We start from the raw sequence: 26,525 nt of genomic DNA on the forward strand, positions 1-26,525 counted from the left end.
TTTAGTTGCTGACTAAATTCACAACAACTGCAGGCTGACAATAATCAAAAAAACTGATCCATGGAACAGGTATGTTTGGATGTCTGGATAAGACAACATTAGTACTGCTCCAAGTCTGATTCACACCAGTATTTTAGTGAAGTTCACAAACAGAGAAGGCTGTATCAATAATCTAAACCTTTCCATAACATTTTCAGCAGAAAATCCCCAGATAAACCAAGCTACCTCCTCTCGGCGAAAGGCTGCTCCTTTGTAGAACTGCAGTATTACTATCTAATTAGCCGGCAAAAGGTAATTCAGAATATGCTAAATTCAACTGTAGTATAACCACACTGATTTATTAAAATTATTTCAGAAATTAATGTTGTCACATATATATATATATATATATGCACAGACACACTAAATATACAAACACATATATGTATATACATACATGTGCATACACAATGAGACAAAGGCTAAAAAATCCATCTTTGTCTATTAAGTACCCCAAGTCACAGAAGACTTATCTATTCAGGTATATATGGCATGGACCATACAGTTTAAATCTAGAAGGGCAAGATTAGTTTTTTTTAATGTATATAAATGTATGTATGCATATGTATAAACACACACACAGACTCTTGGCCTTCCAGATAGAACTATATACTTCCACTGAACTACTTTGCTAGTGAAGTTAAAACCACCAGAGTTAAAAATGCAACATGAATAAACAAGCTTTGAAAGCTCAGTTATGGCAAAATTTACTTCCCAAGGAAATCAGGAAAAAAGGTGCCCAAAGATTCAGATGAAAAATTCCTGAACAGAATTCCACAGCTAACAACAAAAAGTACCAACTAGTAATTTAAATTATTTTAAGTTACACTCTCTGCTGCACTAAAAAACTCCTAGCCAATTTCACTTCAACAGCTATTATCATAAATAAGCTTAAAAAGATGGGATCAGAAGCAGAGCCACCACTGCTCCGAGAACAAGATGAGCATGTGATTTTCCATTACTAACTACACTTCAAAACTGCAGTGTATTTTGCCTTTTTTTTTTTTTCCTCTCCAAGACCTAGGGGCACATCCTTGAATGCTGTCTCAAAGTAAAGTATGCCTATCGTGGAGATTCAGGATTTTCTAGACACTGACAATTATGGTGCCAGCGGCTTTTCAAAAGCTGAACAAATTTGAAGTCTCTCTCATCTTAATCGCCCTATGGCTTTCTTGGTGTCCCAACGTATCCTACAAAGACTCCATGAAAATATGAAAATTTGGTACTTTCTGGAAGAGATGTGTGAAACCATCATTGTGAAGCTGAGTAACTTGGATGGTCAAGGACATGTGAACAGCAGGCTGAACACAGGTGGAGGGCATGTCAGGAAGCAAAAGCAAAATGGAAGCAGAGATGGCTGCAATTAACAGTGTTCTAAGGAGTGACTCGGTTAGCAATCATAAGCTTGAGATTTCAGGAAACCAAACAGAAGCAAAGAACATTCATCATTTTGGAGCAGTAAAAAAATCAACACTCATATAGCTCCTGGAACAAAAAACCAACCAAGCCAAAAAAACCCCAACATAAAACCCAAGAACACATACCAGTGGTTGCAAGGAAGATATTGTCTTATAATGCCATAAATAGTTCAAATCTGGCAGCGCAGACAAAGGACGAGCCATGACTGCCACAAAACTGAGGTTTCTAAGAGAAAATTGTGATTGTAGGCATCCAGCATGCACAGTCATAACTTCATTAGTCCATGTATGTATGCATGAGATCATTGGATTTTCTTCCAAGCTGTTTAGTCAAAATCCCATTTGGGAGGAGGGCACGGGGAAAAGGTTAAAAAAAAAAAAAAAAAGAAAAAAAGAAAAAAGAAACAAACCTCTTGGCAGCAGACAGTAATTGTCAACTTAAAACCAGTATCAAGCAATATCTACCACAAAGCTGCAACAATTTGAACAACCCAAGCAGCAGCTGATGACACAAGGCAGCAGCAGTTGCGCATACACAGTGTACAGGAGACACAAGGCAAGTGTCACTCTGTTCCAGAATCCAAAGTACTACCAGAAAGCTCATGAGGACTCAAAAGCATTTCAAATCACAATCACAGACTAAAAAGAATACCTCCCCCCGCCCATCTCACAAGGACTGGGAACATAAACCTTCAGAAGCAAGAAATGAATTAATCAAAATTCAAAACTATTCATTAATAAAGTAAAACCATTAAAATGTTTCAATCAAACAAATATTGCTTATCATTAGTTTCAAAGGACATTGCAAAATCCTCAAAAGGCTAAAACCACACATACAACAGATCATTCTCAGTCAATATAAAGATTTAGCACAAACAAGCCCATAATGAAGGTTATTAACAACCAGATGTAGTTAATCAATGAAACACTGCTGCTCTTACACCACTCACAAAATGCAGCATCATGCAAATCTTTTTCAACTCATATTCTCTGACACTAAATACCAGTTGTAACAAAGCTCAGGTGAAACCTATGAGGCAGAGTGTGATCTGGAACATTAGCAAACTAATTCTGCAACTCCAATACACTTCCCCTGACGCACCAAACTCGAACACACAGCAGGTGAGATGGCACATGCAAGATTATTTTTTCAGGAGTTATTCTAAAATTTGAGGAAGCAAGATTATTTCAATTATTGGCTCAATTAAGTCATTACAGTTAATTGAGTCACAAGCAGAAATAAACTTTAGTATAATTGACACTTCAAGTTTAGGAATTAGCTTCTATTTTTGTTTCCTGCTTATTTTTTTTCCTTTTTCTCATCCTAGAGCATAATTTAACCTCTACTTCTCATAACATAGAGCTGAAAGATGTTCACATTGTCAGTCACAGATGTATTAAGGTGATCTGAAGTTTTAAGGCAGAGAGATCATTAAGACCTTTACCCGTGCCATGACAACATAATCTCATCTTTAATTACAGAAGATAACGCCTCTCCAAAAATCACCAGTAATTGTTTCTCTTTGGTAGCACAGTGCTCTGTTTTGGATGCACCAGGGTGGGAGGAAAGTGAGCCAGTGGTTGCATGGCGCAACACTGCCAGCTGGGTCAAACCACAGCACCACTGAAGCTACAAAAAGATCTGAAAATAAAAGCCCCAGGGACTTCTGTCTGCACACAGAAAGTTGGAATAAATGCAGTTGGGGCCCCTTGTGCCAAGGGAAGGGGAAGACACTGCCTTGATCTGAGTCCCACCTGAGTGTAGTACAGTCCACTTTGATCATGCAAGCACGTAGTCTGTGACCAGTGTGTCCTCTGCTGCCACAGACAGGTGAGAGGTCCTCATGTTATGGTGTCTCATCGTTCAGACACGTGTTGAAACGTTCCTCAAAAGGATAAAGGGTGGTTCCAAAGTCTGACTGAAGAGTACAGCCTTTCCTGTTTTTACAGCACTGGTTCACATTCACCTTGGAAGCATCCCAGTATGTGATGCATGTTTAAAGACTCTCACACACGTGTAAGCCTGGGTGACAGCCACCACGGTTAATAACCTGCACAGTGACCATCTGCTATGTAAAATGTGACGGCAGAACCACTTTTCCCAAATCAGATGTCTCCCTTCCATTCCATACAAATGGCCAGTACATTTACACCAACCCTCTAGGCTTTATTATTGTCATTTGCAGCTTATTGCTGTATCAAAAGCAATCATCACATGAATCTATGTATCAGTCAGAAAAAAAAATCAATTAGACTGTTTCTGAAAACATGACTATGCAAGAACTTCTTTCCTCATACAAAGACAGCTGAAATACATAAATAGAACACACATCACAAATAAGAGCATTGAAATACATTCCTATAAATAAAACTACTAAGTATGGTTCTTATAAGCATTTCTCTTTTGCATACACACCAACAATCTAAGATTCCGAGCATAGGTTTACACTACACAATCACTGAACATGACACACTGCTCTCCACTTTCCCAAGCGAATCTTGAATCAAACTGAGAAAGCTATCTCAATATAGTTCTCAACTCTTCAGAAGCGAAGATAGATGCCTTTTATATCAAATATTCTACACTCCAGAAGATTCTAACCTTCTTGCTACCATTTCAGATTCACCCCCACAATGATGTGTCATTTCAATAGATAAGGAACTGAAGAAAACATTGCCTCTAACAATGTCTTTCTCCTGTAGGTGAAATGGAGCTTCTGACTGTTATGTAAGCCCATTGTAAACTGCTTACAGAAAATTCCTAATAGGAGTTAACAGAAATTTTAACTCTTGTACAAAATGTTTCAGCAGCAGCACAGGCACAGCAAGTAGCCTTCTTACCCCACAGGGGCAAAAAACCTTGGTAAAATTCTTTACATGAAACAATGCCCACCCATCTTTACTTAGTTTTCAATTACTGTTTTTATTAATCCTAGTTCCCTCCTATTGCTTATAGGAGGGGAAACATTACTACTGCATGAGAGATGCATATAACAGCTTTAAGATAAAGACTTTTCCCCTGCACGTGAATGAATGGCTGATAGTCTTGAAGAAATTAAACCACAGACCAAATGTTTAGCATTTTCACCTTGTGATATTGTCAAAATATGACAGTACCAGCTGCCAAAAGCCCACACCATAAAGATCTAAACCATCAGTATCAGACAACCAGAAGTGTTTAGGTTTCTAAAGCATTCCTTAAGGACATTTTTAATGCATTCCTTGGAGAAAATTAAAAAATGAGACTGTTTTCAAGAACAAGGAACAAGTTCAAGAAGCTTCCTAAGGCCAAAGAAGGACTTGTGCAAGTGACAGTCTGATGAGCAAGAACAAGGTAAGATCCAGAGATGTCAGCTCTTCCTGGTGGCAAGGCAACACCTCAGCCACAAGAAGAAAAATACAAGAACAAAACCTCTCGCAATGTCTATGTACTGCAACTGGAATTCTTAAAAAAATTTTGCCTGGTCACCTCAAAAATTCAAATACTACCCATATACAAGTCTGCTGCCAATTTTTGTTGAAAAGCAAAAGTTACCCAGATTCTCAGCATTTAACCTTTCATTTCAGTATGAAGTTTTTGACAGTGGTGCCTTAGAGCAAAGTGTTAAAACCAAAATAAAACACAAAACTAACAAAAAAACCCCCAACTTCTCAATAAAAACTTCAAAACCAACACAGAAATTTGGAGTTTAATTAACTATCTGGGGAAAAAAAAAATCTTAACTAATATTGGTTATACAGCAACTAACCTACACTCCAGTTTCCAAACTGAATCTAGTATGAAATTTTTAAAGACTTACCATTCATTTTATTAGCCTGTACTAGAAAACCCATGTCTTCTAAAAACTCCCCTGGGCTCCTGGCCTCAATCTCTCTGGAACACATTCAATTTTCTACACTATTCATTGTGTAGAAAAACACAATGCATACATCAATTTGTTGACTTTGACCCAAATGTTGAAGAAGTTAACACAGTTAATATTATTGGATTCTCCAAAGGAAACAGCACACCAGCCACTCAATGCTACATTTGAAGATCGTGATTTCCACAACATGAAGTTCGTAGGAACTTCTAAAGAAGGAGGATTTTGAACTTTGTTGTTTATTCGCTGGCCAAGTATAATTACTTTTTTTTGATATTATGGAAAAGGATGATTTACAAATTCAGTTCTGTAAAGGACCCTCTAGGACAGACACATGGAATGTAACACATTACTGACTTTTTTTAAACTTGCTTTAATGACCACAAGTTGTACAACCTCTACCTAGCACAAGTATCTTCTATTACCCACAAGAAGAAAAACAACAAAAAACCAAAGCAAAAAGTGAAGAAAAGCAAGTATAGAATAAAGGGCAAGGTGCCCTTTGAATCTCTGCTCTCAGTGTTCACAGATACACAAGCAGGCAAGAAACTGGCACTCTGGGGAAGAAAGGAAGAGCAAGTTGAGCCTTTCTTCCTCTTCATCACTGTTAAAGTCTGTGTGGACGGGACCATACTGTTCAAGTGGTAGCAATCTCAAAGGTTTGAGACACATGGGATTGCACAGAGAAACAAAACCTGTAGAAAATAAACAACCTTGGCTACAAGTAGAATTTCCTGAGATCTGGAAGCTGGGAGTTACATCCAGTCCTCCCATAAGAAAGTCAGCAAGAAGAAACCCAGAAGTTTTTTTACCCTCATGGCTCCTTGTGTCTGTAGACAAATAAGCTACAGGAAGATGTCCAAAGATATAAATGTAAATCGAAAACACTACAAGTTTACCTAATATAACACTAGATCTACTTTGTTTAGCTATTTTGTTAGGACTGTGAAGGACAAATGATAAGTAACTTTTTTAAAGTTCCAAGAAGACATTTTAAATACAAGTTACAACATTTCAGACTGAATTTCACACTGGTCTATGTTGATTACATTTCAGGTACTGGTGTGTGTGATTAGTTTTCTACCTAAAAAATGCCTATTTTCATCTTGCATTTCAGTTCAACAAAGAATTCCAACCACAGCATTTCCATCTTTGTATAAGTTCTGCCACTTCTAATCCATGAAGCTGAGTATAGGGAAGTACAACATCTAATACAATGCCCCATAAAATTCCTTTAAGCCTTTATGGTATAAATGCTAAAAACATTATTTAGCATTTAGGATGACATTTTTAAAAGCTCTTTAAAGCTGATCCAAGTGCACTTTGTACTCCCCATCAATCTGAGAGGGTAGAAGGGAAAAGTAATCATGCTAACAGTGCTACTACAGTAACGCTGCTCACAAATACTTACAATTACCTGCTATAAGTGTTCCATTTTTGTAATTTAAATTATTCCTTCAAACATAGCATACCTCCCAGCAATGACCACATCCCCACCTACACCTCTTTTTAGAGTTCTGCTTCCTATTCTAAGCAACTCTGAGTCACAATAGCAAAATACTAGTTGGAAGAGTTTTCCACTGGGATGAGTAAGGAGGAGCAGAGGGAAAAGAATTCACTCAATTGCTATCAGGTGAATTGGGGAAACTCAAAAGGAAGTAAGTATTCACTACAGATTTTTGTTGGTTTTATAAATAAAAAACTAGGAACACTCATAACATTTTTGATGTCATAAATAATGCAAATTGACATGAATTGGGATTAAAAACACCCCAACATGGAAAAAAAAAAAAAAGGATTACTGAAAAGCAAATCCAGCTTCTAACTTTTCATGTACCATTTACTACTACAGCATGGTAAGCATGAAGCCACCATACTTTTCAAGTAAATATAAAATAACATCACAAACATACACAGATGCAAACATATAATTTAGGGAACATTAAAAACTGCCATTCTCTAAGCATTGCAAAGTTTTCCACCTATTTAGTTCTGTATTTCAAAAGCAGCATTGTAAAATCAGTCTTTAATAATTCTGAAAATCTTGCAAACCTGTTGAAGCACAACTCATCTAGTTCACATTAAAAACAGCAAATGCAACAAAGTCCAGCAATTACTAATTTTAAAAAGAAAAATTTATATAGATACAAACAAAATCGCATCCATAAAGAAAAGGATCTTAAAATGAGTTCAGGTAAACTTGGTTTTTCTGGATTCTGCATTTCTGAGTTACAGAAATTGCCAACAAAATCACACTGAGAATATTCAGGAGGACAAAAACATTCTACAAAAGGATTACTCCAGAATCCACTAAAAAAATCAAAATCTAATATAAACCAAAACAAAATAAGATAAAATAACTACTATCAATGAATCAGAAATCAATATACTAAACTATGACACTCTGGCCACAACTTTTAATGGGTCAGAAAAAGCATTAAGAGCTAATGATATTTAAACAGAAGATCAAGACAGCCGATCTACTAAACAACAAATTTGCTGAAATGAACAAGGAAATTACTGGTCAGGCCACAGATGGTATTAACTACAAAAAAACCCAACACATCCCTGATACACAGACTGCTGTGAAAGTATAAGGAGGTCTCATTATCTGCTTTCCCTCTTTTAACAGCTTCTCCCTTAAGCATCTGTTACTGGGTTTAATTGAAGACAAATACTGTATTAAAAGAGACCTATCTGACCTCTAAGAGGAATTTTTGTATTCGTAACGCTAGAAATCATATTGTATGAGGGCTTTAATTGTAAGAATACAAATTGTTAACACACTGGGGATTAATGAGGACTATATTCTGGCTGTATTTTTTTTTTATGTGGCTGCTGAAAAACACTTGTGATATTTTCCTGCACTGAAACAGGAAAACCTGCCCATTCCATGAACCAAATGATACACACACATTCACTGATTAGATGGCCCTGAGCACCCCTATAATTTCCATATCCTACTTTCAAAACACCTGAAGATCTGCACAAAAGACTCCTGCTACCAGGCCTATTCAACAGCAAGGCTGTTAACTGAGCAACACAAGGTACTTCCATCTTTTCCCACGTTACACATCGCTGTCCAAAAGCAAAAGCTGGAAACCACAAGTTTGCCGCATACTTATACCAAAATCAAGTATAAAAATACTCCTGGCAATGACTGCAATATTTTTGTATTAAATCAAATAGTCACATATGCTTCGTATATTCTGTTCTCACTCAGCTTACATTTAAGCCTAGAACCTGTAAAATTTAAGCTGCCTTTTCTTTTAAATATGGATAGATGAACTTCAACAGCCTAACCACGACAAAGTTATAAACACATCAGTCTCTGGAAGATCTGAATCTAATTAACAACATCACGTCTGATTTAAAGTTCAAATGACAAGAGTAAAATTTAAAAAACACCTATGTCTCATCTGATTAGAAACAGCTTAACTTACCCTGATTTTTCTTTTTCTTCAGCATCTGCATTTACTGTAGGGTTTTCCATTTCTTTGCTCTTCTCCTCCTCTTTATCTTCCAATTTGGTTTCCTCTTCAGTTTTGATCATATTTAAGTCCTTTTCTTGATCAGGCTGAGTAAGCATAGAATCTGCCAAAGTTTTTTTGTTTCCCTAGGATAACAAAACCTTTAGTTAACTCACAAGGTGAAAACAAAGGATTTAAGAAAAGGCAGACAAAACACACTGAAGTCATAAGAGCAAAACAACACTACAGTGTGGGGCTTGTCCCAAAATTACAGCACTTCTGCTGCTTTCCCTTTTGAAAATCTTAAGCTAAACCTAACAGTTTAAAGTTGCAGCCAGTCCTAGCTTGTTCTATCGCAATGATAAAGAATGAAGCTCTTAGATCTGGACTGCAAAGCAATCCCCAAGACAAACACTTCACAAAGCACGTTTCCACTTGGGGTGCAGAAATACCAGTTCTGGCCTGCCTGGCATTCCTCCCTGAGAAAACCAGCACACGGACCGGGGCTGGCTGCCACTTATATGCAGAAGTATTACAGCTGTGTTGCATACTGACTCGAGGAGCCACACTGCTTCCACAGCAAACTCCAAGGCCTGTAGAGTGCAGCACATCAGTTTATGGCCCTGAACTCCCTTTGTTAAAGCCACTGAGTCAACAGTGGATTTTGAAAAGCTAGAAACACTTGTCTCTCTGGACCATTAAACTGCATTAGATCATGTGAACATAGTATGTCCCAGGTCTTTGTAGGGCTTCACTGGATTCACTGGAACACAGAAGTAACAGCAGTATTTATGGGGGCTTACAAGCATAGCTAAATGCATAATGAAAATATCAGCAATATAGTTAGCTGTGGGCATGCATTACCCACATTAGGCTAGAGCTGGACACTAACTAGTCCCCATTTCACTCAGGAGGCCCTCACACAAGCGGAATGTTGGAGCTGTTTTCTAACAAGTCAGACATTTTGACATCATGACCCCTTAAAACAGGCACCTAGGGTAAATATAGCCCAAATGTCTTGTTCTGAATTAGGTCTACAGTGAGCTTTTGTCTTATTTTAAATCCACCTTAGAAAGTTCAATCTATATTAATTCATGGTTACTAACACACCAACTGACTTTATAAGCAAGATATAAGACGAACTTCAAAATATATTACCAGAACAGATGGCTTATCATTTTCTTTACTTTCATTATCATTCTCAGCTGACTTTTTTTCTTCCTGTTGTACTACTGCTACTTCTTCCTGCTTGCGCTCGTCCTTGTCCACCTTTATCTCTTTTGCATCCTGCTCTGGCTCTTCACGCGTCTTCAATTCTTTTTCTTTTTCACAGTCTTTACAAGGCTTGTTCGTCACTTTCTCTGGCAATGCCATTTGAAATTCAATGTTAGCTGATGTACAGTACTCTTCGAAACCATAGAGATATCTAAAAAAAAAAAAAAAGAATTGTTTGTGATAAGCAAGTTTGACTCAAGAAAGAAAATCTAACCAAGAGAAGCTAAATATGGGCAGTAGGTTTAAAGCCTTAAAAACTGTATTATAACCAAAGAGTTAAGGAATTTATGCATATGACCGCTAGCACAGGATCACTTCAGTTCACTGTAGTTTTAGAATGAACTTCATTGCTTTATTACTTACTTTCTGTATGCACATTTAACATTATATCCTGCAGCTGAGTTTAATACAGGGATTCCAAGATCTTGATAAACTTGCTTCCACACCGCTCCACTTTCAATCTGTTAAAGACAATGAAATAATTCTTTTTGAATTAATTCACTGACAAAAAAACCCTAAACTGACAAAGTTTACAGCTTCAGAAAATAAATGTAAGTAATTTCCTCTGATCTATAAAATTACTAGTTATCACACACGCAGTATTTCACTGTAATGCAAACTGTAGTCTAATGTAATTATTTTAAGCAATTTAGCATTTCTGCAATGCAACAAGCCACAGCAGGCTTTCCTCTCCAGGTGGCAATAAAACAGAGGAAAGAAAATATAACTATCAGAAAAATCAGTACATCATTTTTATTTTATATTTAAAGTAATTCTGAACTATCAAAGCTAGAATTTTAATTAGATTGGAAAGAAAAAATAAGTCAAAGCATTAACAATACTGAGCCCTGGTAGTAGTGCACAACACATGGGGCCTACCAGTCTTTCATAATGTCCTTAACGTGCCCTTTGGTGACAAAGTTCTGTGATGTGCCCATTTCTAACCATCTGTGAAGGTAAAGCAGATGTACTGCAATACCTCAGTACCACATCCTGTCTTGTCTGTCAGAAAGGTGTCACTGCACAGACCTCCTCAGCTGTCAGGCTGCATTCATGGGAAGCAGTTCAAAGCAAAACAGAATCTGCTTGGCCATGAATTCAGCATGTTTCAGTACCTTCTCCCACGACCAGTCTCACTAATCCTAGTCAGCAAATTCTTCTTTACACAGCCCAGAATAAATAGGAATTAAGGGCTTCAAATCAGGCCAATAAATTGGTTGTCTTTGATATTTTACTGAGGAGTGACTCCTTTCACTTGGAGGTAACAACTTTATCAGACAAATGTTTCTTGAAATATAACAAAAACACACACGCTGGCTGATTTTATGCAGCAATAATTAAACATGCTGAGTAGATGTGTACTTTATTTAGCATCTCACTAGTTCTGGTTCATGTTAAAGCATGATTTTTAGAACTACAAGGTGTCTTATGCAGCCATAGTAGAAAGCTTTCATACATCTAAAGGTCCTGTGTTATTTATCAGTACTTCACAGAGTAATAAATTATTTCACAATAATGAACAGCATCCTCAGGTTTTATGGCTCGGGAGTACTCATCATACTAATACTCACATTATCAAATCCTCCAAGCTTGTGTACAAGTCTGAATAATTTGAAGAGATTCAAATTTCTATATCCTAGTACAGGTCGTTTGTTAATAGGAGTCCCTGGGTAACAAAGACAGTTGTTAGGGTGTTTTGAAGTATTTTTTTCAGAATAACAAGAAATTCACTATGCGCTATAAACCATATGCACTGTTATTAAACACATTATTTTAAACCCCATCTCCTGCATCTGGTACTTTTCCTGTAACTAAAACTCTAGAGTCTTATTTACTGAACTAGAGGGTTATGTTATTTAATGCATATATACACATTTTTCCATACATTACCAAACATGCAGAAATGATACAAATTTTCTTGCTAACTATATTACACACATTTTTATTTCACCCACTGAAACAATTACATCTAAAAATACAATAGTCCTTTCACTGATACAAAAAAAAAAACACCCACAAAACACAACCCAACCCTCACCAGCAGCAATTCCACAATGCTTCAAGAGCTGAAACTTCCTATGCTACTGTACTAGCAGTAGCTATCACAGTCATCTCTTGTGAACAGGTTAACTCATTTCATATGGCATTAAAGAAGATACTAATTTAACCAGTTATAATAGTAAGTTAAATACAGACACCCTCACTCCTGCCTCTAGAGAAACTGCATTTTTCTTGCAATACATAAAAACCTGGTAAAGACTTAACATAATGAATGGTACTGGCTTTTAAAAACATCTCAATCTACAGATAACGTTCATGCACTTAAGTGATCAGGATTCACAAAAGGAAGTTAGCACAAAGTAAATGCATTTGTCCATGACCTAAAAGGTGTGTGGGTATTTTAAAGTTATTAAACTGAAAATATACATTAATATGATTGAGAATATTAAATGTTTGATTATACATACTCTAAGTACACTACAGCAAATATAGTACAATATATGCAAAACATAATAGGATCTATATTTATATATATATACTTATTTCTGAAAGCAGAAATATGGGACTGCATTTTACAAGATGAGTCAAGTGACAGACTCATCTTCCAAAGAGCAGGGGAGTCAGAAGACAGGAGTACAGTTTTCCTGTTTCCAAAACTGTACTGCAAAGCACTACTAGTGTACAGGCTCCATTTTTCAAAGTACTACTAATTAAAATGCATACCTCTGTCTTCCATGAACTTGTACAATTGCTGAAGAAAGTTCTCTCGTTCTTCAGGAAACGGCTCTATTTCCTCCTGTTTAAAGCAATGCATGCAAGAAAACTGTTACCATTTTGAGTTACAGTCCTCCATTGGGAAACATAAGGCAGTGATAATTTAGGTTTAAATTTTTAAGTTTGTTTCACTGTAGTCAGCAACAGGATACAGCACAGAGAGATACATGCTCTCAGTGCTACGCCACATGAAACCAAGTCTTACAAACTACAGTGTTTCAAAATATAAAACATTGACTGCAAACATACATCGAAAGTGGATTTTTGACTGATCACTTGAAGTATCGTAAGTGATACCATAGATCAAGATGTGTTCTCAATTTCGTCCATTTATGCAGAAAGTCTGGGAGACAGCACTATTAATGATCAAGAGATTATATCAGAAATCTCAGCTCTATTTCTACTGCAGTTAAGTGACTCCTTGGCTCCTGGATAGACTACGTCACTTTCAGAGATGAAGTCAAAGAGCAAATGGTGCTTGCACTTTCTTAGGAGTTCTAATCCACTGCACTGGCAAACCGCAGCCAATGGCACTGCATGCGAACTGCCATGGGGCACCAGCTGAGCGCGTGCTGAGCAGGATCAATCCCAGAACTGAAATAACAATGGATATTTTGGAAGCTCAGTTCATTGCACTAATAAACCTTACTTAGATTAATAAACAGTGGAGTTTCATAACAAAGCACTATGGCTTACTTTATAACATCTCAATTTCTTTTGGAAATGGGGCTTGCCACAACCAGCAGCAATAAGATATCGATATATCAAATTCTGAAGAAATTCTGGTGACTGAGCTACTACAAAACAGTAGACCAAATATGAGTTGATTAATTTTTAATACTACCTGTAGAGTTTCCAAAAATAACTAGTTTTTCAATAATCAAAACTAAATTATTTTTCTTTAGTGTATTTGCATTCCGTGTTTATTTCCGTTCTTCAACAGTCTCCTTGTACTAAATATTAAAGCTTCACCTACCCTGAAGCAAGGGGAAAAAACATACTGTCTTTAAAGTTATACTAAGACAGTTGAGAAAACAACAGAAACAGAATATCATTACTAAATAGAACTGGGAAAAATAATCACACATTATTAAAAAAAAACAAACAAAACCCCAAACCCTCCAACATCTACTTAATCTTTTTAATAAAGAGATGTACAGCTGAAAATAAGGTCAGGAAAGGCTGTAACTACTATCAAAGAGCAGGATTTTTTCTTATTCTGTACTTCTTACCCATTAAATGCACTTGGATATCAGAGCAAACAGGCAAAAAAATTAAGAACCAGTATTCACAATACGCTGAAACAATTGCCCTTCAGATATAATTATCAACAGAAATGCAATTAAAATACTCCAATCTTGCAAAGGCAATGCAAGAGGAAAATCTGCGCAAGGGGTATTACACGATGGGCAGCTGACACCCAGTGTACCAGCAGAGCTCAGAGCAGGCAGCTTTGGTGGGCAAGGATAGGCTGGGTAGAGAACTGCCACCAATATACTAGAGATCCTTTTCACAGGGTAGGAGCACCAGAAATCAGCACATCTAGCCCAACTCTTCTCTGACAAGGTCATACTGCAGCCCTGGATGTAGTACAGATAAAAGCCTTAATAGTTAAGAACATTCATATTGCACAGGCCATGGAGAACAAATTCCTTGGGTGGAATAAAACTCCAAAACTTTTTTTTTTTTTTTTTTTAAATGTCCCATAGCAGGAAAGAACTTTTACCAGCATCTGCTGGATCGTGGAAAATGGATCATGAGCAGCTACTTGGGTTTCTCCTGCTCCTCACCAACAAGAAAAAACTTGCCATAAGACATTAGTCTCACAGATCATTTAGGGGAAAGGTGACAGGCGTCACTAAATAAAACCTTCAGGAAACTCAAAAAAGTTTTGAAGAAGGAATGCATACTTTTTAAATATAGGGGGAAATAAGATAAAGGTGATGAAGAGGCTGAATAAAACACTCCTGTCCTACTATACAGTCCAATGCCTGAAGGGTACTCCTACACCTCTAATTCACAGAGGTCTCAGAATGGCAAGTGAATAAATACTCCTTACTGATTTTTACAGTAGAGAACAAAGTGACTTTCTAAGAAAGTGTGCTAACACGGAAATCTTAGGACCCTTCATGCCTCTGAAAAGCATTTACACTTTCTCAGAATCTCTAGAGTCAGCATGTATTATACTACACTAATAATATCTGTTAATAATCTCTTAATACAGTGAGACAACAAGGTTTTCTACATAATGGTTTGAAGCAGGCAGGTCACACTTTCGTATTTGCTTATTTTCAAGTCAGACAACTAGAGTGCTAGCTGGTCACTCTGCAGTCTCTTGTCTGTGCTACAAGTTAAAAATAAAGTGGCTTCTACGTAGGATAATAAAATCCAGGAAAACAGCATGGTTTTTGCAACACAAATTCACATAGTACTATAGCACAGCACTGGAACAGAGAGTCTTTGACAATTCTTTTACCTACTGTCAGATTCTATAAAGTAAAGCAAGGCCATTTTCCAGTCTCTTCCATTAGGGGAAAAAAAACCAAACCAAGGTGGCAACTACTCTTCTTACAAGATAAGTAGAGAGGATTTGCATGTCATCTCCTATCTATATAGGATGGAAGCATGTATATAGATATGAGATACAGAAGAGCAGCTATGGATCCACAGAACGGGCTGTGAACATATATACAGGATAGAAGTATCTATTTTTGACACTCGTGGTGTCAAAGAGCTTAGGTTTTCTCTTTGTTCTGTTCTAGTTTATGGGTAGTAGGACCACGTGGATGGCCTGAGGGCCACCAGTGAGAACTGTTCATATCCTGGGAAGCAATAAAACAACCTTCAGCTGGATAAAGACCGAAGAGCAGGCCCACAGGTCCTGTTTGGAAGAGATGCTGCTTGATAACCAGGAGGTTACAGGCACAAAATAACAAAAAACAAAAGAGAAGAAGTGCAGAAACTGCTTAAATATGGGTGGAGAGAAGCCACAGATACCACTGACCACCAAGGAGAGTGAAGGAGAAAAAAGAGGAAGTGAAAAAAAAAAAATTGCCTCTGTTTTAGAAACTTCCTAATTCAACAAGACAGAAATCACTGTTTACTGGAAAAGATATTATCACAAGAGGTGATACAGTAAATTCCAAAATATTTGTCTGAGATGAAATCTTTATTGAACACATTGAAATATAGCACATTGAAAGATTAGCTCAAACAATGTCGCATGCAACTAAGAGGAACTCAGGAGAAGGTGTTGAAAGAGTACAAGGTCAAATGTTTACAAATGTTGTAGCTAAAGGCTCTATATTTTTCACCTAAAAGTAGTGTGGGAATGAACACTATATAAAAATGATGTGTCACTCTGCATAGATGCAAACCTATCTACATGCACCATGTTCGTGGCTGGACATAAGCCTGCTGAGAAGGTTCAGAAATTGTATTGAGCCCAAGGAACTACTCCTTGCTTCTCAAAATACTAAGCAGAGCACTGCCCCTTGAAAACTTTTGATCATAGCTGGATAATCCTCTGAGAGCTTAAAGAGAAGACAGAAAGAGATTGTAAGCATGGAGAGGTGACAAAGTCATAACTTCACACTTTTGCAGTCTCCCAACACATTTTCAAGAAATGAATGACTGGAAGATGAAAACACTATCTTCTGGTATGCCAGAGCCACAATATCCATGGAGGACAGACTGAGAGAAGGACCCTAACAACCATTTAAGACCCAAACCAGTCCAGTTTCTTCTCTACTACTCCCATGCTAATAGGAACTTAGATCTGCTGCACTACTGGCACTTGCTTAAAAATTAAGAGAACAGCTCTCAAACCCCAGTGAGAGAAAAAGTGATCATGGCAGACACAGATTTACAGTACCACAAGAAGGTACAGAGAAGTAAAAGGTTCAAAAGCCTCTCTTTCAGCCTCTCAGCCAGCTGTGAAATAGTTCTTTCCACTAATTTTCTTCTTTTCTCATCTTTTTTTTTCTGGACAGGAGGCTAGGAGTAGAGAACAGATGATTAGAAAACCAAGCATGGGGTAGGGACTCCATACTTGCAGAACAAAAAAAAGAGAAGAAAGGTGGAAGTAGAGTGCATGGGCTAATGCCTTGATTGAAAGTTCTTCTGCTTCTTTACTCAGGGTAGCCAGAGAGATAGCTGGTAGTGAAGCAATTCTTCAGCAGAGCATGGAAAGAGCCAGTTACTCAATAATGCCTATGTTAACCGTGTTGCCTATGTTAACATGTTACACGTCCCTTAAAGTTAAAAAGGCCTACTTAATATATATGTCCCCATTAATTTTTATATGCTGTGTATCTATGCCCTTTACTAACTTCACTTGCCTCTTCCTCACTGCTGTTATCCTCTTTTTCTTTTTCATCCTCTTCCTCTTCTTCAGCTTCACTGCTGGAGCTGTCCTCTTTCAATTCTGTTTTCCAGTTACTTGGAACAGTTCTGTTTTTACGGAATTCAAGTGCTTGGTCAAAAGCTGTAAAAGAACCGGCCTTTGTTAGCACTGCAGGAAGTACCAGTTGTCACAAATATTTCAATTAAAAAACAGTAATCAGGGGTGATGGGGAAGAGGAGAAGAAAGAAAGACGGCTAACTAACAATTCCACAACAAAGAACCTCAACAACCACTCCATGTTGTCCATCCTATCTGTCTTATCCAGTCAAACTGGCCTAATGCTCTCTGCACATCAAGGCACTCAGAGCTATCACCAGTATTTTTACCATGTTAGTGTCTACAGACACAAACAAGGATCTTCTGCATAGGGCATATAAGAAAATTTAATTGAGGAAACCCCTATCAAACAGGTTTACATTTCAGTTTGTATATATTAAAAAGGGAGGATGAGGGAAAAACAATCACAAGCTAATTCTAAGAGTTTCATCACACAAGCTTAAACTTTCAAATACATCCACAATTCCAGATTTTCAAAGTTCATTAAGGCATGAACTACATGCCTTACATGAACTTACAACTATTAGGGGCACTACTATGAGAATAATTGCATAAAGTTCTACAGCAAAAGGAAAAACATAATGTATAGAAACGAAGTGTGCACATTTGGCATGTCGACACTTAAAGTCAGTGCAGAGCATTTGGGGTGTTGTTTTGGGGGGTTTTGTTTAGTTGGGTTCTATTTGTTTAAAAAAAAAGTTCTTCTAGCTTTTCTTAAGTGCTCTCCTTCAGTATATTATTCTGTAACAAAAGATCCAATGTTTTAGAATCTCTAAGACATGAATCAATCTGCCATAGATTTAGTGCAATTTAGTGTAAGCAAATACACACATGTGTTTCTCCAAGTTATTTTTTACCTTGTTTTAACAAAGCATCAGGCTTTGGTGAAGCTTCACTGATTTCCCGGACATCTTTTCTTGGCACAGAAACGCTGGATAATTTAGAATGTGTGAAAAAAAAAATATATATTTTAGAGGTAAACTAACTATACAATACAAAGCTACCACTAAGATGATAATACATTTACTAAACATACATAAGAAGCATATGAAGTATATCTTGACAATTCTATAGTGTCAGTCTGCTACAGTACTAGTCAGTGTATTGAAACCAAAATTTTTACATTAAATTGATTAGACTATATACCTTCACTGCATACTTAAAGAAAACATGCTACTTCCACAAACAGGTAGTTTCTGGAATATCCCATATATGTAATACTTTAAACTCTCACATTAATTTGACATTAATTTAGAACCCTACGTTGCTTAAAACATAAATGAGTATTAGTGTAAATTATCAATACGAAATTAAAGACTTTCAAACTGAAAGAACAAAGCACCTTCTGATTTCTACTTTGTCTATAACCAAGGAAGCAGCTTGAATTGCAGCTGTGAAGGACTGGGGGGTGGGTATGTGCTTGTGTGCATACATCTTATGTGTGTTCCTTGGGTGATGTGCACTGATGCCTGAAAAACTATCAAAGCAATACGCTAGACTTATTAAGTAATTAAACACAACAAAACTGTTAAATATTTCAATATACTTCCTGCAAAATATTCTGTTACATTGAACCAAGCACAATAAATAGCTGCAACTTTTGAAATAAAAACTGAAACCTAGAAAAAGAATTCTATTGTTGCGAGTTTAAGAACACAAAGTTCTTTATTTTGTTGCAAATACCAGACAGCCTGGTTTTCTATGTTTCTCTATCCTTTTTCCTACTTTGAGTAGCATTACAGCTACTCAAGGAGCACGGTAAGATGCAGTTGCAGTCTAGACGGAGATGAACATATGCCTTACTACCTTCCACCAAGAAAGAGGATTTCTGTGTGTGCATGTGGTGTACGTGCAGGCATGCACACATCCGCAGCGACCCTTCTGTAGCCGGATAAGCTTACAGCCACGTCCCTGAAAAGCACTGCTCTAGTCCAACCACAGCAGGAAAGAGTTCCAGGCCATTCTTGAAGTCGTGTAACACTGCTGTGTTTGCCACAACTTTAACAATGAAATTCAAACCCGGACAGATAGATTTATGCATCCCATTATTCATAATGACAAAGTTCAAGACTAATTTCATTGCCATGTAGGCTGTTAACAGTTTTTAAACATTAGAAGAATCTTGGCAGGAACTTACTGAGCTTACTGATGTTATTAATACATTACCCAACACATCTCATACTACATTTCATTTGAGGTATAAATTTTGGTCAGTTATCAAACTCTGCATTCCTACTCACAATTTGCCATCCTTGAATGAGCGAACCAGAATATTGTCTTTTTTCACCGCAATATCATCACTACAATCTGGACAAACCACCTGCAAAGATATTACAATTGCAAAGTTTAGAGAGAAAAAGCTAAAATAGTAAATACCAGTGCTTCTCTAAAAGCTTTTGTGCTCATTTCTCACTGGCAACCCTGAGGTGAGAGTGAGATCCCTCAAAATACGGGAGTGATGACCTCCTGAAATTACTGAATGCATGAGGTCATGCTCGCTCCTAGAGGGAAACTGACGGCTGCTGCCAGAACTGTAAGAGCAGCATTCTGACAAGTGTCAATCTGTCGTGCCTCTACAAATTATTCTATTCCTCATGCTAAAAGGACAGAAATTTCACCAAGTGCTGCCACCTGACAGAGACTTCTGAAAACTTCCAGAATTGGCAAGGATGTGATCACTCACAGTGGCAAAACCAAGAGCTAACAGGACTTACGAAATGCAGTATTATGAGGGAAGACTTACAAATAATTTGCCTAAGAGAGAAGAGCACCTCAAGTACAAGTATTACGACAGGTTCTTCAACTCAGGAAGTAGACTAATCAAGTCTAGCACTGAGACAACATATTAATTATTTGTTGCAATTTTAAAAGCTATTTCAGTTTTGTTAAACCAGTATACAAGTCACTAATCAAAAAGCTTCAAGAATTTAATTTAAAAAATATATATATATTGAATAGCCAGAGATAGAAAACAGAAAAGCAATCCCTCTCCATCACTCATCTGATGTCTCATAATGTGCACAGCTCCTGAAAGTCATGAAAATTCTGGCTGCTACAAAACATCAAGAACCAGAAAATGACTGTAGCCCTAAGTCAGCCCAGGTAAATACCTCTTCTCTCTTATATCAGCTTCTGCCTTTCAGTCCTAATTTTCCACCAAATACAAAGATACTAAATGGCAAAAGTTGGGTTTTTCCCCTCCTTACATAGATCACCGCCCATGCAGCATTTGAGGAGCTAAAGTCAAAAGTTCCAAGTGATTTGGAAGCAGACATGCATATCACAAACTACAGGCTAAATATGCTCCTTGAGACAAAATTTAACAGACCAAGTTTCAATATTCAATGCATTCTACGGTCTACAAAAAAATTGCACCAGAAAACTACAGCTTTCTAACTGAAATTAAGCTTGATATAGCTTGTAATGTCAGGGTAAAAGACAGTGATTGTCATCCTCTATTTTAAACTGACAAGTGCAAACTCTAGCTCTTCAGGCTTTAGCTACTGGTTTTCTAGAAGCATTAAGATCTCAGCAGTCAGAAATCCATTCAGAGGTTGGAAAACAGCTTACCATAACCTCATCTCGTGCCTTTACATCAAGCAACATTGCCTCAATTTTGCCTGAATCAAGTTTTCTCAATTTCCTTGCAAAACAAACTCTACTGGAGTCATAGGAGGATGAAAGAGATGATCCTATGTAAACTCAATTTTCTGAAAATGCTGCAGGCAGATTTTCTCACTGCACCTTTCAAAAGCCTTTAAGTACACATTAAAACTAAGCAATGCTATAAGGCTTACTAAATCACACTCTTTGACATAAGGAGCAACTGTCAGATCCTTTTACAATTCCAGTTAGTCACTGTACTCAACCCTGCCCCACAGAACTAACAAAAGCAAGCAAACAAACAAACAAAAACCCCACCAACCCAAACATGTATGCAGGATTAAAACAATGTAGCCAATCACCGAGTCCTCAGAATAATTTTTACCAAATTTAGACTTCTACAGTTTTAAATTTATAAGCGATAATCGATCTGGTTATAGGCCTGATATCCAAAGTACTTGGTTTCCACTACTTATCTTGTTACTTGCTATAAAGGTTTAGACTAATCCCTGAACTTGTTTTCACATAATAATCATGCATGGTGTACTCTGTGCTTATACACAAAGTATCTGTACATAGTATCATTAGTAAGAAATAATGCTGAGATACACGTTCTTCAGCACATTAAACCTGGATTTTCATTACATTATTCATGTAATTACCATAATACAAAATAAATGCAAAATCTATCAGTAATAAGGTAAGATTACTTTGTTGATACAGTAGAGGTAACCTGCTTACAAGGTAAAAAACCCAAGAGGCATAGCTACTGGGGAGGGGATTATAACAAAGAAAACCAAGCCAAACCAAAAAAAGGCAGCTATTTGAGGTATAAATCTATCCTTTGGCACAGCTTTTCTGGTTAAATGCAATACAACATTTGTTTGCAGTGCTATAAACCTGATTACTAAAGTGAGAGTTAATCTAGGATAAGCTATTTCAGAGTTAACGAGCTTCACCCTCAAACTTTATCCCCCTACTGCTTTTCATTTGTTGCAGGAAGCTTTCCATGAAGAAGCAGCTATTCCAATCTTCAAACTAAAGCCAAAGAAATAATTGTGTATCTTTAACGTATCTTTGAATACGAAGAAACACCAATTCAGCTCCTCCTTAAGGTCTGACCCACGGCTGTCCTGAGCAGCACTACAGCAGTCACAAGCAAGCCCAACCCCTCTCAGAGAGCGTGCCATGGAAACTGGTATCCAGCATGGGCATGACCAGAAAAGCAAACCCAGCAGAGTGACAGAAAACTGCTCAAGCCACTTTCACTGACCACTCCTGAGGGAACGTGAGGCAGCGGATACTGCATCGTCTTGATGACAGCTTGCAGCAAAGAAACATCTCAATTTCTCTTGTTAATCACTGGAAATGTCTCTTAAAGCTATTGGTGTAAACATGGTATCTCCTCGCTATACACTCTGCCTTCTCCCTTGTAAAAAAGACATCAGTGACTCCTCCTCTTCCACAAACTTCCCAAAAGAATTCCTACTGGAAAGCTGCAGGACTGCATTACAAGACACAGCAGGTGACAAGCAGAAAGCTGCAATTGAGAGCTATTGCACATACTAAGAGGAGCTAAATGTTACTGTATGGCATTGTTTCAAAAGCAGAGCACAAGTTTCTCTGAAATTAAGTAAACGTGTTAAGCTTTCATTGCCATGGAAGAATTAATCAAATACTTATAATTAAAAATTAAATACCGATTACAAAGCACGGTACTAGAAGTTACCACATGTAGAAATATATTAATTTCCAAATATATCAATCAGTGAATCTACATGCCGTCACTACCAGACTACCTGTGATATTTTTTTAGAAGTCTGTTTCTTATAAAGTGTCTTTAATAAAGGAAGAAGAAAAAAAAAAAAAAAAAAAAACCACTGGTACCAAAAGGTTACAGTTTAATTTCAAAGTAAATTCATTGTCCATTTTCTACTATCTACCCTAGTGACCAAGAAAAAAAAAAAATTATCCAATGTGTTTATACTGAATGTTGAAAAATCATGTCTATGTAATCACTAAACTTCCTTTCCCTTTGTACTTTATATTTCCTTCCTTGATAGAACAGTAATTTGGAAAATTGACATGCAATAGCCTAGGAAAAAAGCCCTGAAAATTCTAGTCCAATAGTACTGACTGAACACAGTGGTGAGCCAGAATTAGGTCAACAAGCTCTGGCTGTTTAGAAAAACTATGGCCATTTTAGCAATCCCTTTTTTTTAAACAAACATATCTAGATATATTTCCTCTGACTGTTATTGTACAGTCAAATTTGAAAAAACATACTAAGTTCTAATAAAGAACACCAAATGGAAAAACCCCACACCTTTCTTCAATGCCTAGAAAATGCTGTACAAAATTATATAATAAAAGTTAAACTCTTACCAAGGCTGGAAACCACAGAGCTTTCTTTTTATCCACACTGAAGCAGTCCACACACACAACTTTTCCTAGTAACTCATCACTTTGTTTCCTGTCATCTTCATCTTCATCACTGGAAGAGGATGAAGATTCTTCTTCAGGACTGAAAAACAGAAAGAGACTTCAAAGTCAACTATTCAAAACTTGCTTATCATAATTACAGGAGGTGCACAGCTAATTATCAAAGAGGCATAAATAATACTGACTTGATTTGCCTGTTAGGTGTTTTGGCATAAAAATGAATAAAGTATTTATAATTACATTATAGTAACAATTCAAACATTACAAACTCAGATATACACATTTACTAGTAATTCATGTAAAAGCCAAACAGAACACCACCATGCACCCAATATGGAGGAAGAGAAATGCATTGTCAGAGTATTCAAAGTGAAACCTTCTGCCCTACATAAACACTCTTCAAAAATACTTTCGCAGTTGTAGTTTTGGACCAATGTTAAGCTAAACTGCTTTGGTTTCCCCTCTTAAATCTCTCAGTGCTTTCACTTTAACAACCACACAGAATGGAAAGCTATTCTGAGATAGGACAAATATCTGCAGAAGAAACATGAGATACAAAGATGAATAGCAAAGAGAAAGTCTATTTATCCTTAAACAGCTCTTTAAAGATGTGCAGTGAAGCATTTCTACGACTGTTTCAATTTCACTTCAATTGAATGAAGTGTCAGAATGTAAGTAGATGGGCCAAGGTGCAAATGCGTTTTCACTTAAAGGGTTCTGGCTCATTGTTTTGACTATTCAAGTACAAAGTTGCACCTGGTTTTAACTGTATGAGGAGTCTAAAAGTACAGTCTAGTCCAACTAAAATTACTTGTAACAAAAAAAACTCCAAAACAAAACCAACCCTCTCTTAATGATCTCTATATATCTTTACTTAATAGTCACTTCAAAGGTTAATCCTCAGAAAATATATGGCATCTTCAATGAGCATAACCACCATTACTTTAAAAGCTATCTTCCATTTCTCACATAACTCCTTTTGAGTACAAAATTCAGTGTTAACAAAAAACTCACAGTTACCATTTGTGTAACAGAAGGCAACTGATGTCGTTTAAGGAGAATTTCTTTTTCTCCACCTTAAATTTATGTTATTTCCAGTGGTGATAATTGTTTTGGTTTAGCATTGCTTTGGTGTATTTTTCTTCCCTTAACATTTTTTTTTAAGTAATGGTTTCTTTTAGAATATATGAAAGTCTTTCAGACTGCTTTCTGGGGCTCAAGAATCTCTTGTAGGAAGAGAAAAAAGTCAAAGACTAAAGAGAAAGTCAAAACAATTTTGGAGAGACTACTTCCAAATTCAAATTGCGCAGATAATGGCGTAAGTGCCTTTAAACTCAGTTAACTCAGTATTAACTATAAGACAAAGGTGTGTTGCTTCTGACATAATAATGTCCTGCACAACCCAGTCAGAGACACCAAGGATGCTGCAATCACATTCTCTGCGGTAATGCCAGGTTTTTTCAGCTTTTTCCTTCACTACCTCACCAATTAGTAACTCAACAGTTTTCTGAGTAAATTTATAGCTCCTCCACATATACAGGGCAACGTTTATTTCAAGCTACTAAAAAGTGCAAAAAGGTAACCCAACCAACCATGAAAACAACTACACCTAAAAATTTTAAGCAGACAAGAAAAAAAAAACCACCCACCTAAATACACACACACAGAAACTTCACTACCCACCCACAAACAACAAAGAAAAGGCACTGGACGATGTAACACTGGTTTATCAAGACCAAAGCTACCAAAAATTTTGGCACCTAAGAAATCTTGAACTTTGTTTTTATATCAGTAAGCTTTGTTGTAAACCATACTAGAAGCAGTGGGAAGAAACTGTTGCACAGGAAGTTCCACCTGGATGTGAGGAAGAACTTCTTCACTGTGCAGGTGATGGAGCACTGGAGCAGACTGCCCAGAGAGCTGTGGAGTCTCCCTCAGCGGAGATGTTCAAGAGCCACCTGGCCACAATCCTGTGCCACGTGCTCTGGCATGACCCTGCTTGAGCAGGGGGTGTGGAGCAGATGCCTCATTGTGGTCCCTTCCAACCTGACCCATTCTGTAATTCAGTAATATTGTTTATCTCTTTCTAAAAACCTTCCACAGATCCTGTACTGAGAAACCAAAGGTCTATAGGAGGATTCCGGGACCTTCTAAAAGACTTCCTATCAGCTGGACAAAGACTGCATTGTAATTACTTTTGCTTGAGTTCAACACATTTACAGCACTGCAGAGGTGTTTGTCAATATCATTTAATATCACACTTCCATTTGGGCTGCCACTTTTTCTTTTTTTTTCTTTTTTTTAAACAAAAAAAAGCTCTTGCCTATACCTGGTACTATTTTAAATACTGATTACACAAAGACTTGAAATGCTTCCATGCAACAATAGACATGACTCTAACTTTCAAACTGAGTGCTGAACAACATTTTCCATCCAGCCTCCTGTTTTGTTTTTTTTTTTTTTTTTACATAAGAGAGCCTGAACATACATAATAAATAAATAAATAAATAAATAAATAAATAAATAAAACTTGACACACACTGAAAGCTTCAGAATTGATTAGACACAGCACAGATATCAAAACATTTAACTTACATATGATTGGATCTCCTTCCCCTGTTTGTTTTCTTTCCTATAACAGGAGTCCCAAAGTGTTCAGGATTGGTGAGTGGAAGCTGATCTAAAGTCTGTTGAAATGAAAAAATACATATGCAGATACGTAAGAAAAACCTGGCACAAGTTATTCTCCAAACCACCTGCTTCACTGAAGAAATTTTTGTCAATAGAGACAATCTCATTACAAAAGAAATACAGAAGTACATCATAACTGTCATGCTTAGATTTTTTAAAAAGAATGTGTTTTGTTTTGCAGTTTTTTCAACACTTTCTCTGCACCTCTGAACAATTAATTTTTGTCAAACACACACAGACAATTCTGCCCAGAAGTCTTGCCTTTGGACCAGAGAGACACAGAGAAATAGGTAAGGTCGTCTGCTTACCTGGCATATTCCATCTCTACCAGATTAATTTTCTGCCTAGCCTATCATTAGACTAAATACTGAATCATATACTTTAAAATGAACAAAAGTCCCCTTTGAAATGAAATAGCAAGATCACTCAACAGCAGCAAACATGACAATTTAGTTGTATTTTTGGTTAGTAATTCATACTTTGATAT

General features: G+C 36.9%; 1 protein-coding gene across 4 annotated transcripts in view; it reads right to left on the bottom strand.

Moving 5' to 3' along the window:
• ARID4B (AT-rich interaction domain 4B) overlaps positions 1-26,525 on the bottom strand; it is an 87,815-nt gene that overhangs the window by 19,744 nt on the left and 41,546 nt on the right. For all 4 annotated transcript variants that reach the window (XM_040057519.2, XM_040057516.2, XM_040057517.1 and 1 more), the window contains exons 7-16: positions 25,943-26,034; positions 23,291-23,429; positions 19,543-19,622; positions 18,160-18,233; positions 17,181-17,326; positions 12,790-12,862; positions 11,637-11,731; positions 10,429-10,526; positions 9,949-10,216; positions 8,764-8,936 (exon numbers count right to left, since the gene is read on the bottom strand). In XM_040057519.2, coding sequence (XP_039913453.1) covers positions 8,764-8,936; positions 9,949-10,216; positions 10,429-10,526; positions 11,637-11,731; positions 12,790-12,862; positions 17,181-17,326; positions 18,160-18,233; positions 19,543-19,622; positions 23,291-23,429; positions 25,943-26,034 — 1,238 coding nt within the window. The remainder of the gene's footprint in view (positions 1-8,763; positions 8,937-9,948; positions 10,217-10,428; positions 10,527-11,636; positions 11,732-12,789; positions 12,863-17,180; positions 17,327-18,159; positions 18,234-19,542; positions 19,623-23,290; positions 23,430-25,942; positions 26,035-26,525) is intronic.

The sequence above is a fragment of the Hirundo rustica genome, chromosome 3 (assembly GCF_015227805.2).
Source record: "Hirundo rustica isolate bHirRus1 chromosome 3, bHirRus1.pri.v3, whole genome shotgun sequence".
Classification (NCBI taxonomy): Eukaryota; Metazoa; Chordata; class Aves; order Passeriformes; family Hirundinidae; genus Hirundo; species Hirundo rustica.